The 16171-nt window shown below is 45.9% G+C and overlaps 1 protein-coding gene across 1 annotated transcript in view; it reads right to left on the bottom strand.

The window, feature by feature from the left end:
- spsb4a (splA/ryanodine receptor domain and SOCS box containing 4a) overlaps window positions 1–16064 on the bottom strand; it is a 34154-nt gene extending 18090 nt beyond the window's left edge. The window contains exons 1-2 of the mRNA XM_062993792.1: window positions 15867–16064; window positions 4575–5419 (exon numbers count right to left, since the gene is read on the bottom strand). Of these exons, the coding sequence (XP_062849862.1) occupies window positions 4575–5280 (706 nt within the window). The 5' untranslated portion in view covers window positions 5281–5419; window positions 15867–16064. The remainder of the gene's footprint in view (window positions 1–4574; window positions 5420–15866) is intronic.
- Window positions 16065–16171: the final 107 nt, after the last annotated feature.

Raw genomic sequence — 16171 nt, 5'->3', positions numbered from 1 at the left:
TCGGTGGGTAGCACTGTCGCCTCACAGCAAGAAGGTCCTGGGTTTGATCCCCAGACGGGGCGGTCCGGGTCCTACCTGTGCTGAGTTTGCATGTTCTCCCCGTGTCTGTGTGGGTTTCCTCCTGGAGCTTCGGTTTCCTCCCACAGTCCAAAAACGTGCAGTCAGGTTAATTGGAGACACCGAATTGCCCTAGGTGAATGGGTGTGTGTATGTGTGTGTGTGTATGTGTGTCTGCCCTGCCATTACTGTGTGCCTTGCGCCCATTGAAAAGCTGGGATAGGCTCCAGGCTCCTGGGACAGGCTACCCTGATTGGATAAGTGGTTAAGAATGTGAGTGAGTTAGTGAGTGAGTGCAAATCGGGACTGGATATAAACTTTTGTTTGTGGAACCGCGACCTTCCGCCCAGTCTTTGTTTTCATTCCTATTGTTCCTCCGTCCTCCTGTCTGTTCACCTGTCTGTTCACCCGTCCGTCTCTGCAGCTTCCGCTCCATAAAGGTTCAGAAACAAAAGCGAATTCACCAGGAAGACAGGTGAGCAAACACGATGGGGCGAGGGAAGGCCTCGGACGGTGAATAAACAGAATCTGGAAACGCTGACGGGTCGATTAAAAAGCTGCCGACCAGAATTCCCACAAGCGTGAGTGGGTGAAGTGGGTGAACGTACATGACCGCCAGCAGCTGCTCCCGACAGCTGATGAGTACAGCATGAACACGATGGCTTTATTGTTCATGTTACAACGACATTCTTCACTGATACCAGCTTGGTTGGAAGCTGAGGTCTGAGTACAGCATCAACCCTAAAGTTGGACAGTGGAGGCCTGGTGGGTGGAGCTTTGGACTATCAACTGAAAGGTTCGCAGCTCTCCCATGCAGCCACTGTTGGGCCCTTGAGCAAGGCCCTTAACCCTCTCTGCACCAGGGGTGCCGTACAATGGCTGACCCTGCGCTCTGACAAGGAAAAAGAATTTCGTTGTACTGGGATTCAAACCCACAACCTTTTGATTGATACTTCAATGTACTAACCACTGCGCTTCCACTGCTCATAATATGCGTACATAAGTAGAAATGAGAGGAAACTCAACACTATATCTCCCAAAGTATGTGGACATGTGACCATGAGAAATTGCTCAACAACAGCATTTCCCCCTTTGACTTTTTACATTGTTCCAGTTTGGATGAGCTCAATTCCCCATTGCTGTCTGGCAACCTCTGCTAGGTGTTCAACGTAAGGCCCAACATCCCATTATTACGTTGACCACGCATTTTTCGAGGAGCACACTACTCTGTACGTATTCTTCTGCCACTCATGCTGTTATCTGGACTGGACATCAGGGGTCTGTCTGAAAACCTAGTGAGCTGCCTTTATGCCTACTGCCTACCTGGGCAGCTGCCACAGTAGAGAGGATTCTAATAAGACGTCGAACTCATGAGGCAGATTATTTAGATGGCAATTACGTCACCACAGTTTTACCTTACTAAGCTAACACAGTAAACTCGTATAATTACACCTTAATACAAATTAAACATTAATGAGAATTTATTTACATTTTGAACTCTGTTGGTTGCTCCACATTTGTTCGTCCGCCACGCTTGTAGTTTTTGTGAGAGAAGTCGTGCCGCACTGAATGCTGGGATTGCCCTCAACGCTGAGGAGGCGTTGGACGCTCCCTCGTTATTCAGTCAGGTTATCACTCAGAATTAAGGCGCCTCAGTAGGAGCATTTTAAGGATTTTAAGGACTCAGCCGACTGTGCGCCCGACCAGGTCGATAGCTCCACCAGACTTGGACTGCGCTGACGTGTACGTTACTATTTATAAGGACAAAGTCACGTAAAAAAGGCAAAGCTGTACCTCATGACTGTCTGTCTGAATAATGACCCTGATTCTCTCTCGCCCGCCTGCCACCACCTCATCTAATCCTCCCCACCCACCCGTCCAGCCTCTGTTTATTCATCCTTTCATCTCCCACCTCTCATACTCTACTGAGCGAATGCGCATCTCTGGGTCAGACTGCATCATTTAATGTATCAGAAGTGGGTTAATTGGCGTGTGTGTGTAATATCAGACGTGGCATGGTGACAACAGCCGGCTGCCAACCGGAGGAGGGAAGAGTGGGGCGGAGGATTATGGGAAATGGCAGGATGTCTGAAAAACTAGTCACCTATTATAAGGTTGGGCTTCAAAGTCTAAGAGATTCCAAGAGATTGTAGATGAATTCCAACTTCAAGTGCAGCAAAAGTTCCACTTGGGGTGACAGAAGGGGGTCACTGAGGGACGGACGAATAACTAGAAACAAGGACCAAAAAGACGGCAAACCCCAGCGCTGACTCTGAGGCAGTCAGAGATGCATCTCTTAGTTTTATACTGAAGTTAATAAAGCTGAAAAGTTACTAAAGGTTTTCTAGAAGCCTCCACCGGTTCACAGTCAGAGAGTTGGCTGATAAATTCAACATCACGGCTAATCCTGATAGGAGTGGGCGTCCTACAAGGATCAGCACAAGGCCACGCTGTAAAATCCTTCAACAAGCAGGAAAGAAACAGACCGAGATGTTTTTACACTAGTGTGGTGCAGAGCTTCAGATCCACGAGTCCCATAGAAATCGTTAGCAGTGCTGGTTTGATTCAGGGGGCTGCAAGCGGCACCCTGTGGTCCATTATTCCCACCCATGAGCCCCAGTGGAATAGCTAGCTGTGCCGGATTGATTCGGAGGATTGCGAGCGACACAGGACACCGAACAACCACAACAATTCAGCCTGAGTAAAACTATAAATAATATAAACTAATTATGATGTTATCAGTGGTAGTAAACGAGAATGTACAGTGAGTTTTGGCTGATGAGCAAAGTCGAATACTCATTCTGTAAAGCTTTAGGCCTTTTTGTGCTAGTATTTTGATTCTAAACCATTGAAATGATTGCACGATTGTCTGAAAATATCCGAGGATAAATACTGCATAAACTAGCCAAAAAATGGTTATGGTAGGTTTTCCTATTCTGCTCATTGTGCTTGTAACAGTTCGATTAACTTCGTTGGCCTCATCTCGTGGCAGGAAGCGTAGTTCGACTTGTCACGGTCCCCAACAGAATACAAATCCCAGGAGCTGTGGTGCTAATGAGCGCTAACGCACCTGATTCCGGGGCTGGAGACCAACGTACTGCTGAGTCATTGTAAGGAGTGTGTTCCTTGCTTATTTATTAAAGAGAACTTATTCATTTTGGTAGTTTTTAAAAACTGGAAGCTTTTTGTAGCCAAAATAGCTAAAGCAATTGTGTGCCAGCTAACCGGTGGACTGAGTAGCTGGTGAGTTTGCAGTGGTTGTGGATTCACCCAGCGCTCTTTCCTATAGGCTGTAAGGAACTAGGCGAGAGTAATTCTGTGTAAGGACGAGTCGACTTTGTGAGTCCTCCATCCCACTTTAGTGCACAATGGGTCGGACCACTGACCGGTTGTTGTCCTTGTCCTCTTGTGTGTTTTTTTACTCACATATATATATATATATATATATATATATATATATGCTGTATATATATATATAAATAATTAGACTCTTGCACTTGGGACCAGATTAAGTCTAGGAATTAAGTCTCACTCTAATGCCCCTACCATGCAACAGCTGTTCGTTAAGTGCACGGTGCTTCCTATAAGGTAAAAGTGTATTAATGTATGTATATACCCAATTATATGGTGTATATGGTGTCAAAAAGCACAATATATAACACACATACATATATAATGTGCATTTCTGTACACACGTGGGGCAGTTGTAGCCTAGTGGTTAAGGTACTGGACTAGTAATCAAAAGATCACTGCCAGGTTGTCACTATTGGGCCCTTGAGCAAGGCCCTTAACTCTCAATTGCTTAGACAACATACCGTCACAGTTCTGTAAGTCGCTTTAGACAAAAACATCCTTCAAATGTTGAAAATGTAAATGAAAAGATTTAAAAATCTATATTCCGAGTACCGTTGTAGCCTAGTGGTTAAGGTACTGGATTAGTAATCAAACCCCATCTCTGCCAGGTTGCCACTGTTGGACCCTTTAGCAAGGCCCTTAACCCTTAATTGCTTGTCCTCGCCTATATATAAAATTAGACTCTTGTACTTGAGACCAGATTAAGTCTAGGGATTAAGTTTGTCTCACTCTAATGTCCCTACCACCCCGTTACAGTACTGTATACCACAGTAGTTCATATATCGCACTGCAAGACTTTTGATTTATTTCTAAATCATAAATTCAGAAACACTTCATATATAAACAAACACGGCAGCGAGCAGCCAGATACAACTTGCTCTGCTAACGGTTTGCTTATTTTACAGTGTATACCTTTAAAAAAGATGTTGATGAAGCCACTGATGAAGTCACTAGCCTCATAAAAGCAAAAATCAAAGCCAGGTTTTTCAGTTCTTTACTGGCTGTGTCAGCGCTTTGATATCCGAACGGCTGGGAAAGGCTCGGTATGTTTTTGTGCCACACTGGGAACTCCAAATGACCTTTTAAAAGATAGTTTTGCTTCTACCATGTCTGGAAAAGCTGTGGGCATGTTAGTCGACGTTAAACAGAAAAAAAATACTTACGATCCAAGCCGTTGATGTAGCGCATGGTGATCTCACAGTGTCCCCAAACAGCACTAACGATGGGGTACAGCTTTTTCCCCTTAAGTCCTCTGAAGGCCACTCCGAGGTACTGTCCGTCCACCATGAAACTGAGTGTCCCCTCGTCCATATCCAGCACCACCACCAGGGTGTCCGGGAGCACGAACGCCTCCTCGGGCTCCAGGAAGCTCGGGTACGTGGCCGCCGCCGCCACCGGCCTGTTTTTGCTGTTGTGGTAAAGCTTGTTGCGTCCCAGGTCCCAGCCCCAGGACTCGTTGTCGCTGCCCACCAGAGAGGTATATCCCACCGAATGCAGAGGCGCCTCGGACGTGGCCACGCCCACCACGGCGTGAGTCCCGCGCTGCCGGGTGGGCCAGTGTATGCGCCAGACGTGGAGCCCTCTCGTGTAGCCGACGCGGCCCCGGATGCAGTCCGTGCTCTGAGCCACCGGGTGCCTGTGGAAGGTCAGCTTGTCGTCGTCCTTGATGAAGATGTTGAGCGAGCGGTCGTCGGTGTTCCACGCGTGCTGGAGCTGGAGCTCGGCCGACGCCGGCGGCATGTCCAGCAGCAGGTCCAGTCGGGCCGGTTTAAAGAAATCCGGGCCCCTGAGCTCCCTCCGAAGAGGCCGGTAGGAGGGCTCGCCTCGTACATCCACTGACTTGATGCTCCCGGAGATCTTTTGGCCCATGGTTCCTCAGCGGGATGTCGGGCGGGGTTGGTTATCTGTTGCCTGGGGTTACCTCATCAAAGCAGGGGGTGAGAGGTCAATATTCGCCGAATCTGGCCAGGCCCGGTGAGTGCCAGCCTCACACAGCCTTAAAAATGCCCTAAAAAAAAGAAACAAGGTCATCAATTAAGACAGTTTTATGTATTTAATTATTATTTATTAAAGTCACGTTTCATGTTCCATGCCAACTACAGAGGGCTGCAATCCAACCCACATACCACACACTCAAGATGCCAGTATCATTTAGCTACTTTTGATGCTAATTTTTTAATTCGCTCCAGGTGGAAGGTTTTTCTATATATGACGGTTTCTCTCTCTCTCAGACTTGCCAGCTCATTTGTTGGCACAGCTGCTTTTCATTGAAGCCGTGATCCTGGGTGTGTCATGCCAGTGTTCTATAGCTTTTTTGGAACCTTCTTCAGTGTCGTGGCTTTGAGGGCGCATGATAGAACCCCCCTGGAAGGGCAGGCCCCCCCCGAATACCCACCTTATACCCAGGGTGCCGCTCTTGCACTGCAGTGAACCACTTGGGTTCTTTTCATTCTTGCAGTTGTTAAATAGCTGGTGGGCCTGTTGTAGCCTAGTGGTTAAGGTACTTGTCTACCAATCAAAAGGTCACTGACAGGTTGTCACTGTTGGGCCCTTGAGCGAGGCCCTTAACCTTTAATTGCTTAAAAACTGTGCACCAAGTCGCTTTGGATAAAACGCAGCTAGATGAAGAACTGATGGAACATTCTGGACGTGCCCGTTTAGCGAATCCATATTTAATGAGGGCCGGTTCGAAAGAGCAGTGGTATGCAAAACAAAGCAGAAGGGGGATTAAAGTGGCTAATAATTTATCCTCACCCCATCCTCTCCCGCCCGGCTTTCAGAGGAGAACTTACGAAAGAAAGGACGAAAGGTCTCAATCTGCATGAGCGATAAAGTTTTTCAGCTCCATCAGATGCTAATGAAGCTAACGATTCGTTTCGTTTAATGAGAATCATGTAGAATGAGAGAATTCACTGTGCTGCCAGACTTCTGTACACCGTGATGGTCATACTGACAAATTACACACAGCAAAGGGACCTTCGAGGGACTTAAACCCATCATGAATTTAAGAACTGGTGTTCTGGTTCTAGCTAACTGTCCACCAAATAACTACAACAGATACAGTGATGATAAACACTGATGAACTGGTATTTATGTCACTGGAATCAGAACCTTTAACACTGGAATTTGTAGCTAAACGCTATTCTCAGTAGCTTCTGAGAGTCTGTGTAGTAATAATAGGTCCAATGTGATATTTTAAGCTTTATATAGACAGACAGACAGACAGACAGACAGACAGATGGACAGACAGGCAGATAGGCAGATAGATAGACAGACAGATGGACAGACAGGCAGATAGGCAGATAGATAGATAGACAGACAGACAGATTGATAGATAGGTAAAGACAGACAGATAGATAGACAGACAGATAGATAGACAGACAGATTGATAGATAGGTAAAGACAGACAGACAGACAGACAGACAGATAAACAGACGGATAGATAGACAGACAGACAGATTTAACTGTGTCATTGCTCAGTACAGGAACAAGGCGACGGAATGCAGTGCTACAGGTATTGTTTGCTCCAGACAGTTTCCTTTTCCAGTCAGTGATGTTTTGTCTTTCCCATTCGGAGGATGGAAAACCATCAGAAAGGATCCAGCTAACACATCAACACTGTGAAATCAGACACACAGCACACACAATCCAACAGACGCTGATCAGACGGTTCCTGTATGGTTCAACGTCGACAATACAGCGAGACCACGCCCTCCAGATGTCCAGACGTACACAGGCGTACACAGACGCCCTGACCACATGAAGGTCGTCACCAGAGGAAGTGCGCGAATAGACGAGAGAGCCCGACTCAGACGACAGGAAGGATTGTGGCCAGACATCCAGACACTCGGCGGCTGTGATTCTGTGTAACCGTTAGCGGTAATAACTGGGAAAACACATGAGCTCATGTAAAGAGAGACAAAGATTTGTTTACGCTCCTGATTACTCATTTTCTTACTCACTTAGTCATTCATTTATGATTCGCCGACTCACCTACTGACACTGTCTGGAAAACTGTCAGGTTCAAACCCAGATGCTCAGGTCCCTGACGCTGTGCGGGTTTCCATACTAGCTTCTGCCACCAAATAGAAATGGAAGGAAGTCATTCAGTCACGTTCTATGTTCCTCACGAACCACAGAGGGCTGCGATCCAAACCACATCCTACACACTCAAGGGTACGCTCTACTTACATTTCTTGATTTTTAAATGTCCAGTTTTACTGCTCCAGGTGGAAGGTTTTTCTATATGTGACGGTTTCTCTCTCTCTCAGACTTGCCAGCTCATTTGTTGGCACAGCTGCTTTTCTGTGAAGCCGTGATCCTGGGCGTGTCATTCTAGTGTTCTGTAGTTTTCTAATGGTGCAGTGGTGAATCTTTGTTTATGATTCAATATCGAGGCGTGACCCCGCTCCATTATAGAATTAAATAGAACTCAAGTGCAAACGCTTTAATCAAGCATTTTGGTTACTTGCGTCAAAACAGACCCAAAAATCCTGCACTGGTGGAACAATCACAAACGTAATAAATGCTCATACACCAATGTTTCTACACTCACTGTCCATTTTATCAGCTCCACTTACAATATAGAAGCACTTTGTAGTTCTACAATTACTGACTGTAGCCCATCTGTTTCTCTGCATGCTTCGTTAGCCCCCTTTCATGCTGTTCTTCAATGGTCAGGACCCCCACAGGACCACCACAGAGCAGGTATTATTTAGGTGGTGGATCATTCTCAGCACTGCAGTGGCACTGACATGGTGGTGGTGTGTTAGTGTGTGTTGTGCTGTATGAGTAAAAACTCCAGCAGCGCTGCTGTGTCTGATCCAAACAACTCACTGTCCCTGCTGGACTGAGAATAGTCCACCAACCAAAAACATCCAGCCAACAGCGCCCAGTGGGCAGCGTCCTGTGACCACTGATGAAGGTCTAGAAGATGACCGACTCAAACAGCAGTAATAGATGAGCGATCGTCTCTGACTTTACATCTACAAGGTGGACCGACTAGGTAGGAGTGGACAGTGAGTGGACATGGCACATACCAGCACAACACACACTAACACACCGCCACCATGTCAGTGTCAGTGCAGTGCTGAGAATCATCCACCACCTAAATAATACCTGCTCTGTGGTGGTCCTGTGGGGGTCCTGACCATTGAAGAACAGCATGAAAGCAGGTTAAAAAGGTATGTAGAGAAACAGATGTACTACAGTCAGTAATTGTAGAACTAGTGGAGCTGATAAAATGGACAGTGAGTGTAGAAACAAGGAGGTGGTCATAATGTTATGGTTGATCAGTGTATAATATTGCCATCGTCAGCAGGAAGCCTGAGACAGGAGCAGGAACCTGATGAAAGGTCGAACCGCTCTGTGCATTATTGACCCGGTGAAGGACTCGTCAGGGCAGATCGATTAGAGTCGCGTCGTACTACACGCCGAGTACAGCAGGAACCCTCGCGGGGCAGCAGAACAGTCATGATCCTTCACGTCGGGGTTAATGAGGCGAGGCGTACCGGGCGGGGTATTTACGACTGAAATAACCATCCTGTAATGGAGCAGGAATACGGACCTCGTTTGCCCAATTCATGAGGCGTAGCTGCCTCAGCACCGATTAGAGCTCTCGTATTCTACTGTCACGTTTAATTCAGTCATAGCGCCTCGTCGTGGGTCGTGGTGAGCAGGACTGTGAGACCAACACATTTACGCTCCATGCAGATTGTGGGCTTTTCTTTTTTTAGGATGCATTCTAAAGACATTCAGAAGGTTGTAGGGTTGAGGAACGTCCTCCGGACTAATTTATTTTACCACATTTAGACAAAAACAGCCTCACGTGGAGAGGCGGAGTGATGGGTAAATTATTTATGTGGTTTATTATTACCAGAGTCACTAAGGGTCTGAGGGTCTCACCTAGTGAGCTGCCCTGCTGCCTACCTGATCAGCTGCCTCAGTAGGAGCTCATAAAGCAGATTATTTAGACGCTCTACTTATTTATTAGCTTGTTAAGCTAAACACCAGCTAGCACGCCAGCTAACGTCTCCCTCCGTACACCGAAAACGTGCACCTTTATTCTCATAAAAAATCAATGAGAATCGATGAGAACTCCGTTGGTTGCTCCACATTCCGTTCGTCCGCCACGTTTGTAGTTTTAGGTGAGAGAAGTCGTGCCGCACTGAATGCTGGGATTGGCTTCAGCGCTAAGGAGGCGTCGGACGCTCCCTCGTCATTCAGTCAGATCATCACTCAGAATTAAGGCGCCTCAGTAGGACCATTTTAAGGGAGCTAAGAATTTAGACACGCCCTCGTCTCAGGAGTGTAGGATGACGTCTGTGTAGGTTTTCAGACAGACACATGGACTGGTCACTAGAACCTCAGTCCCACTGAATATGTCTGGGAATATTTAAAGCAGCTGAATATGTGACAAAATTAAGAAGTCGCTCAAGAAACCTGATGGGATCAGCATAATATTAAGATGAATATCTGCTAGGGACACCTGACCATAAACGTGTTGGACACCCTGTTCCAAAACCATGAGAAATGAAGTTGACCGCCTTCCTCTCTGCACTTATAACATGAGGTGACCTTTTGAGAAGGTCTTCTACCAGATTTTGAAGTGAGTCTGAGGGATTGTGTGCTCATTCCATCAAAATAGCAGGTCTGAGGTCGAACGGTCAGTCTGATGTTGGATGAGACATGGCTGACATTTCGGTTCATCCCAAAGGTGTTCAGTGATGCTGATGTCAGGGTTCTGGGCAGATCGGTGGAGTTCTTTAACAACAAACCGGTCAAACCATGTTCGGCTTGAGCGGTAAAACGTCATCAAAGTGTGAATCTGAGCTGAATCTGCATTAGTGTGGAATAAGCGTCAGATCCAGTGTTACAGCTCCACATGTTTCTGTGTTTATCTGGATTTTCCTCCCTGTTTCACTTTTAAACTTGTGTTACAGCTCGAGCTTCTGAGAAATTGTGAGAATCAGAATCAGCTTCTCCCAGAGTCTAAAAATAAAGCTTAACGTGGTTTAATGTAGTAAAAGAAGGAGACAGGAGCACTAAACTTCTCTTCATTATTACTGCTCATAAGTTCCTCCACTAATCACATTCCTCACTCGCTGTTTTACTACAATAAGTCACGTTAAGCTTTGTGCACCGCCGTCACACTTCATAGGAAATAACGGCACAGCGGCACAAATTTGGTTTTGTCACTTCTCATGTGAATGCGCCGGTGCTGAAGGGAATACGGTATTCCAAGATCAAGCATCTCCACCATTAAGAAGCATCAGGAAACAATAAAGAAGTAAAGCAAAAGTGTAGCTTTTATTGTATTTTTATTGATTTTTAACTGTTTGTAATTGTATTTCAGTGTGTTTATATTATATTTGTGTTATTTTCAGTGTATAAGTGTCAAAAACAACCTCATTATTTTACATGAGCCTAAAATATCTGCAGCTCCACGGGACCATGGACGCATTAACAAGTTTCACAAACATCCTTATGGGAAAAAATACCTTGAAACTCAACGTCTTTAAACTCAACACCACTCCCAGAACCAACTGACGTCAAGCTTCAAGGTACCGCTGTATATGTTTTTATATGATCCTAAACTATCCTAAATCTCAATATTTACAAGGACTGTGGAAATGTCTTGGCCATATTAGTCTAGTTTTGGACACGATCCTGTTGTGCAGAATTATTCCTGGGTATGAAGTTCATTACTGGGACCCAGGTACCTCAATGACAGCCCAGTCTGTCTACGACCTACATTTGGGTAAAAACCACTAAAAAACACCCGTCTACAGTCTCATTATCACCCGGACCACTCCACAGGGGATGCTCGTGTGTCTATTCTCAGCCACGTCGTTCTGTCCTGTGTAGGGAACAAGACCGGCTACGTGAGACCGGCATACATCGATTGCGTCTCAGTGACACACCGACTCTGTGACCTTGGCCTGCACGACGTCCTGTGCAACCGAATATTGGTTCGGATCGTGTGACGGTCACACACAGACTGGCAGAATTAGGAAGAGTTATTTTTTCACACTGATGTCCCGCACTGCCGCTCTACACTCCCTTTTCCTGACTGCACCGCCACAACATCGTAGTCCAGTGCGTGATACAATCGAGCAATTAACGACCTGTTGTGCTCTGTGGCATGAATAAAGAAGCCAGGCTGAGTTTTTAAGTAGGTCCAGTCGACCTAGAACCAAAAATCGACAATTAATAAACGTTTTGTTTGTTTGTTTAGGGAGGGTGCCGTAGTGATTTCTCATAACTGCTGCAATTACGACCTCTGCTGGCTGATTGATGGCTCTCCGTACACAATGCTGTTCCGCACATGAACTCGCCTCATGCAGAGGATAAGAAGTAAGAAATGGTTGGTACTGCAGACGTGTCGGAGGGGGCGTGTGTTAGTCACGGCTCTTCTCGGTAGCCACAATTCATCTGACAGTGTCGTACTTTTCCAGTCATCTACAGTCCCATCACAGAAGTAATGAATCCACTGCAGTTTAGCTGTTTTATCTACACAAGTAAAAATGTTTACAAATATTCATGTAGGGCAGGGACGGCTTAGCGTACTAGTTAAGGTACCACACTAAAAGGTTATGGAAATTGTGTCATACTAAATTTCGTTGTACGTAAGTATGACAATAAAGGTTCTTCTAGTAATCAGAAGGTCAAGCGTTACTTCCTAACCACAAATGATTGACGAAATGCGACAGAATGGATCTGTGACTCGTTTGTAAACATGCTGGAAGAGGGTGGCCTTAAAAATGTGTTTCAATCATCTTCAAACCCACCAGCGTTTTGGATTAAAATCAAGTCAGACTATCCAGAGGTGAAAACACTGCTTCCATCTCCACGTCCTGTCTTTGTTTCGGTTGCCGTCACTGCGGAAAATCCCGCTTCAAAAAGTTAGGGAGCAGACTGGACATAAGGAACACACTTCGGGTGTTATTGTCTCCTATCACCTCTAGGTGGGAGCGTCTCGTTGCAGTGAAACAAAGCTCAGGGTTCCCACTGTCCGGGGAGCAGTTGCAGCTTAGCGGTTAAGACACTGGACTAGTAATCGAAGGTACCACTGTTGGGCCCTTGAGCAAGACCCTTAACCCTCAATCGCTTAGATAATATACTGTCACTGTGCTGTAAGTCTCTTTGGATAAAAGCGTTGGCTAAATGCCGAAAATGTAAATGTGATGCAAAAAGGTTGGGGGCTGCTGCCCTAAACGGCACAAATAACGTAAACGTTATGCTGACTTTCGGCAGCTGCAGTGACCCGTATTAGCCGCGCTGTTTAGGTGCATGCCAGTGCCAGCGTTTGCTCGAGCGCGTCTGTGATTTATGGCGTGATGAAGGCCGACATTTCTGCCCTTTAGGGTCCATGAGGAGCGACGAAGACCAACTGACCATCTGTTGTTTACCTCCTATTTACCGTCTTACTTTCATTTTTTTTCAGGACCGCCTGAGCAGCCAGATCGCCGTTGTTCCCTCCTGAGCTCCCTCTGTCCATCTTACCCTTAATTAACCCTGCGCCCACGCGGCCCTTCGAGGCAAACTGTTACCATCCCACACACACACACACACACGGGCACGGCTGTGACAAATCTGTACCTTCTCAACACTGGGCATCTGTTCTGCCAGGCGGTGGCGGGTTGGTTTTTTTCACCCAGGACGTTCCGTTTGGGATTCCGACAGGTTTCAATTCACTCTTATTTCATCTCGAGCCGTGATTCACAAGAGCCTGGAAGGATTCAGCCTTAGTAAACGCTTTTTGAAGTGTGTGTGTGTGTGTGTGTGTGTGTGTGTGTGTGTGTTCCACAGGTGTCAAGTCAAGTCAAATTTATTTATATAGCGCTTTTTACAATGAACATTGTCTCAAAGCAACTTTACAGAATCCAGGACCAACAGACAAAAAACCCCTATTGAGCAAGCCGAGGGCGACAGTGGCAAGGAAAAACTCCCTAGGTGTGACTCACCTAGACTGGAGGGATGAAGACAGATTCATTTACATCACACACACACACATCATCCTTTCTGGTAAACGAATGATGCCACCACACATCATGCCCAGATTGTATTAATTATAATATTAGTTATCTCACTAAATGAAGCAGCACCTTTCTTCTGAAGTTGATCGGACCTCTTTTAACACAAAGCTGGTCTTGACAGCTGAGCTCTAACGCGTCCCAGAGGAGAAACTCTCTTTAATGTTCCAGTTTAGCACACACACACACACACACACACACACATTTTAATCCACATAACACACTCAGTCTGAACTGTTAACACAGGAGTTACAGATGAAAACGTGGGATTAGAAAACCATAAAACACACACACACACACACCGAACTACCCGTGCTCCATCTGCTACTCCGTGCCAACCCTCTCAGCTAACATAAACACATTCCAGCGCTGGCAGCCACAACGCCAGGCACCGGATTCAAACCTCAGTCACTCCAGCAGCCTGGATCGTACAGTCACGCCACACCAGCTCAGGTGTAATGAGTGTGTAATGAGCGTGTATAATATGTATGTATATACATACTGTTTATAGTATTCAATATATAGTCCTGTACACTACAATCCTTATATATTATATATTTATTTCATTTCTACTGTATTTACTCTGTGCTGGATCTGCTGTACGACTCGAATTCCCCCAACAGGGATCAATAAAGGATTATTATCTTATTTAATGCTTTATTATGTGGTCCTGGGTTCGATCCCCAGGCATGTGGAGTTTGCATGTTCTCCCCATGCCTGCGTGGGTTTACTCCGGGAGCTCCGGTTTCCTCCCACAGTCCAAAAACATGAAGTCAAGGTTGAGGTTCATTGGAGACACTGAATTGCCCTATAGGTTAATGTGTGTGTGTGTGTGTTCTCCCTGCGATGGACTGGCACCCCGTCCAGGATGTTACTGTGTGCCTTGTGCCCATTGAAAAGCTGGGATAGTCTCCAGCACACACACACACCCCCTTCCCATGTCCATTCACTCTATTAGACGCTCCTACCTAGTCGGTCCACCTTGTAGATGTAAAGTCAGAGACGATCGCTCATCTATTGCTGCTGTTTGAGTCGTTCATCTTCTAGACCTTCATCAGTGGTCACAGGACGCTGCCCACGGGGTGCTGTAGGCTGGATATTTTTGGTTGGTGGACTATTCTCAGTCCAGCAGTGACAGTGTCTGATCCACTCATACCAGCACAACACACACTAACACACCACCACCATGTCGGTGTCACTGCAGTGCTGAGAATCATCCACCACCTAAATAATACCTGCTCTGTGGTGGTCCTGTGGGGGTCCTGACCACTGAAGAACAGGGTAAAAGCAGGTTAAAAAGTATGTAGAGAAACAGATGTACTACAGTCAGTAATTGTAGTAAGTGGAGCTGATAAAATGGACAGTGAGTGTAGAAACAAGGAGGTGATTTTAATGTTATGGCTGATTGGTGTATGTGGCAGAGTCTTTACAGCCGATAGAGCAGATTGTATTACGTATTACGTAAATGGATCACAAGGTCACGTCAAACACAGTCCGAGATCCTAGCGTGGCACTAAAACTAGTTATGAACTGTTATTATCATTTATGAGCAGATCAGACATCGTGAGGAATCCTAAAGTACTAAAGTGTCCGTCCAAGTTCAGTTTGTGTCTGTTCGGATCAGCAGAGCAACATTTACAGTCGAAAGTTTGGGACGCACATGAAGTTTACCTGACTGTGCGAGGGAGACGCCGCCGACGGAGACTCGCTAGATGTGAAAATGTCTAAACTGCATCAGAATGGATTGAAGTTGATTACAGAATGAAGCCGGTTGGACTGAGAGCGCAAGAGAGGCGACTAAAATGGAAAGTTTTTTGGCTTTGTTTACCTTTTCACCACCACGCTGAAGCCTGAAGTGAGCTTATAATGCGTCATAAGGTATCGTATCGTATGTCTAACAAATGTTGTTTACATTTGACAAGAGTCCTGTAAGGAAACTCTGATGTAAACCATTTTAATGCTTAAAAACATAATAATCATTTGAACTGGATCTTAATTAAACTGGATCACTTCTGATCTGCGGTTGGGGTGAGAGGGGGTTTCTGGAGGGGTTGTGAAATTTCGAAACCCTTGAAATAGGGTCACCAGCCAAAAACATTCATAATCCATATGTTATATGTTATGTTATAAGTTACAATGCATTATAATCTAGCATTTGATGTAAGCTGCCACAGTATTTCACTATTTGTTTATAATGCGATTATAAAGTGATTATAATCAATTCACAAGCTGTTAAACAAGTTTCTGTATGATCATAATGTGCTATGAATGCGTCTATAATGCGTAATGAATACAGGATTTATATAAAGTGTATATATGTACATATAAACCATCCCTCATGTTTATCCCTCAAAACAAGGTCCGTTCTCTTACATCCCTCATCAAAACACCATCAGAAATTCATGCATGCACAATGCTTACAGTTCTGGAGTCCCGTCCTTGGCGGTCCACTGTCGTCCCGGTCCCAAAAAAAACTGAAGAATCCCGACAGCAACAGATCCAGGACGCTTAAAGCCGAGCCAAGACTGGACGTGTCCACCGCGCCGTCTCTCCCTTTTCTTTCTCCTTTCCTTTCTTTCTCCCAGGCCAGAGAAAAAGAAGCTTCTCCCCTGAGATGTCGACCCCCACTCTTCCCCTCCCGACGCAACCCCCTTCCTCGGGGCTAATCCGTCCCGTCCGAGCTCCCGAAAAGCCCCCCGACCCCCGGCTCGCTCGGCTCAGCCCAC

This window comes from Trichomycterus rosablanca, chromosome 4, assembly GCF_030014385.1.
Source record: "Trichomycterus rosablanca isolate fTriRos1 chromosome 4, fTriRos1.hap1, whole genome shotgun sequence".
Taxonomy (NCBI): domain Eukaryota; kingdom Metazoa; phylum Chordata; class Actinopteri; order Siluriformes; family Trichomycteridae; genus Trichomycterus; species Trichomycterus rosablanca.
The sequence above is the reverse complement of the archived record's forward strand: the minus strand, read 5'-3'. Positions and strand labels throughout refer to the sequence as shown.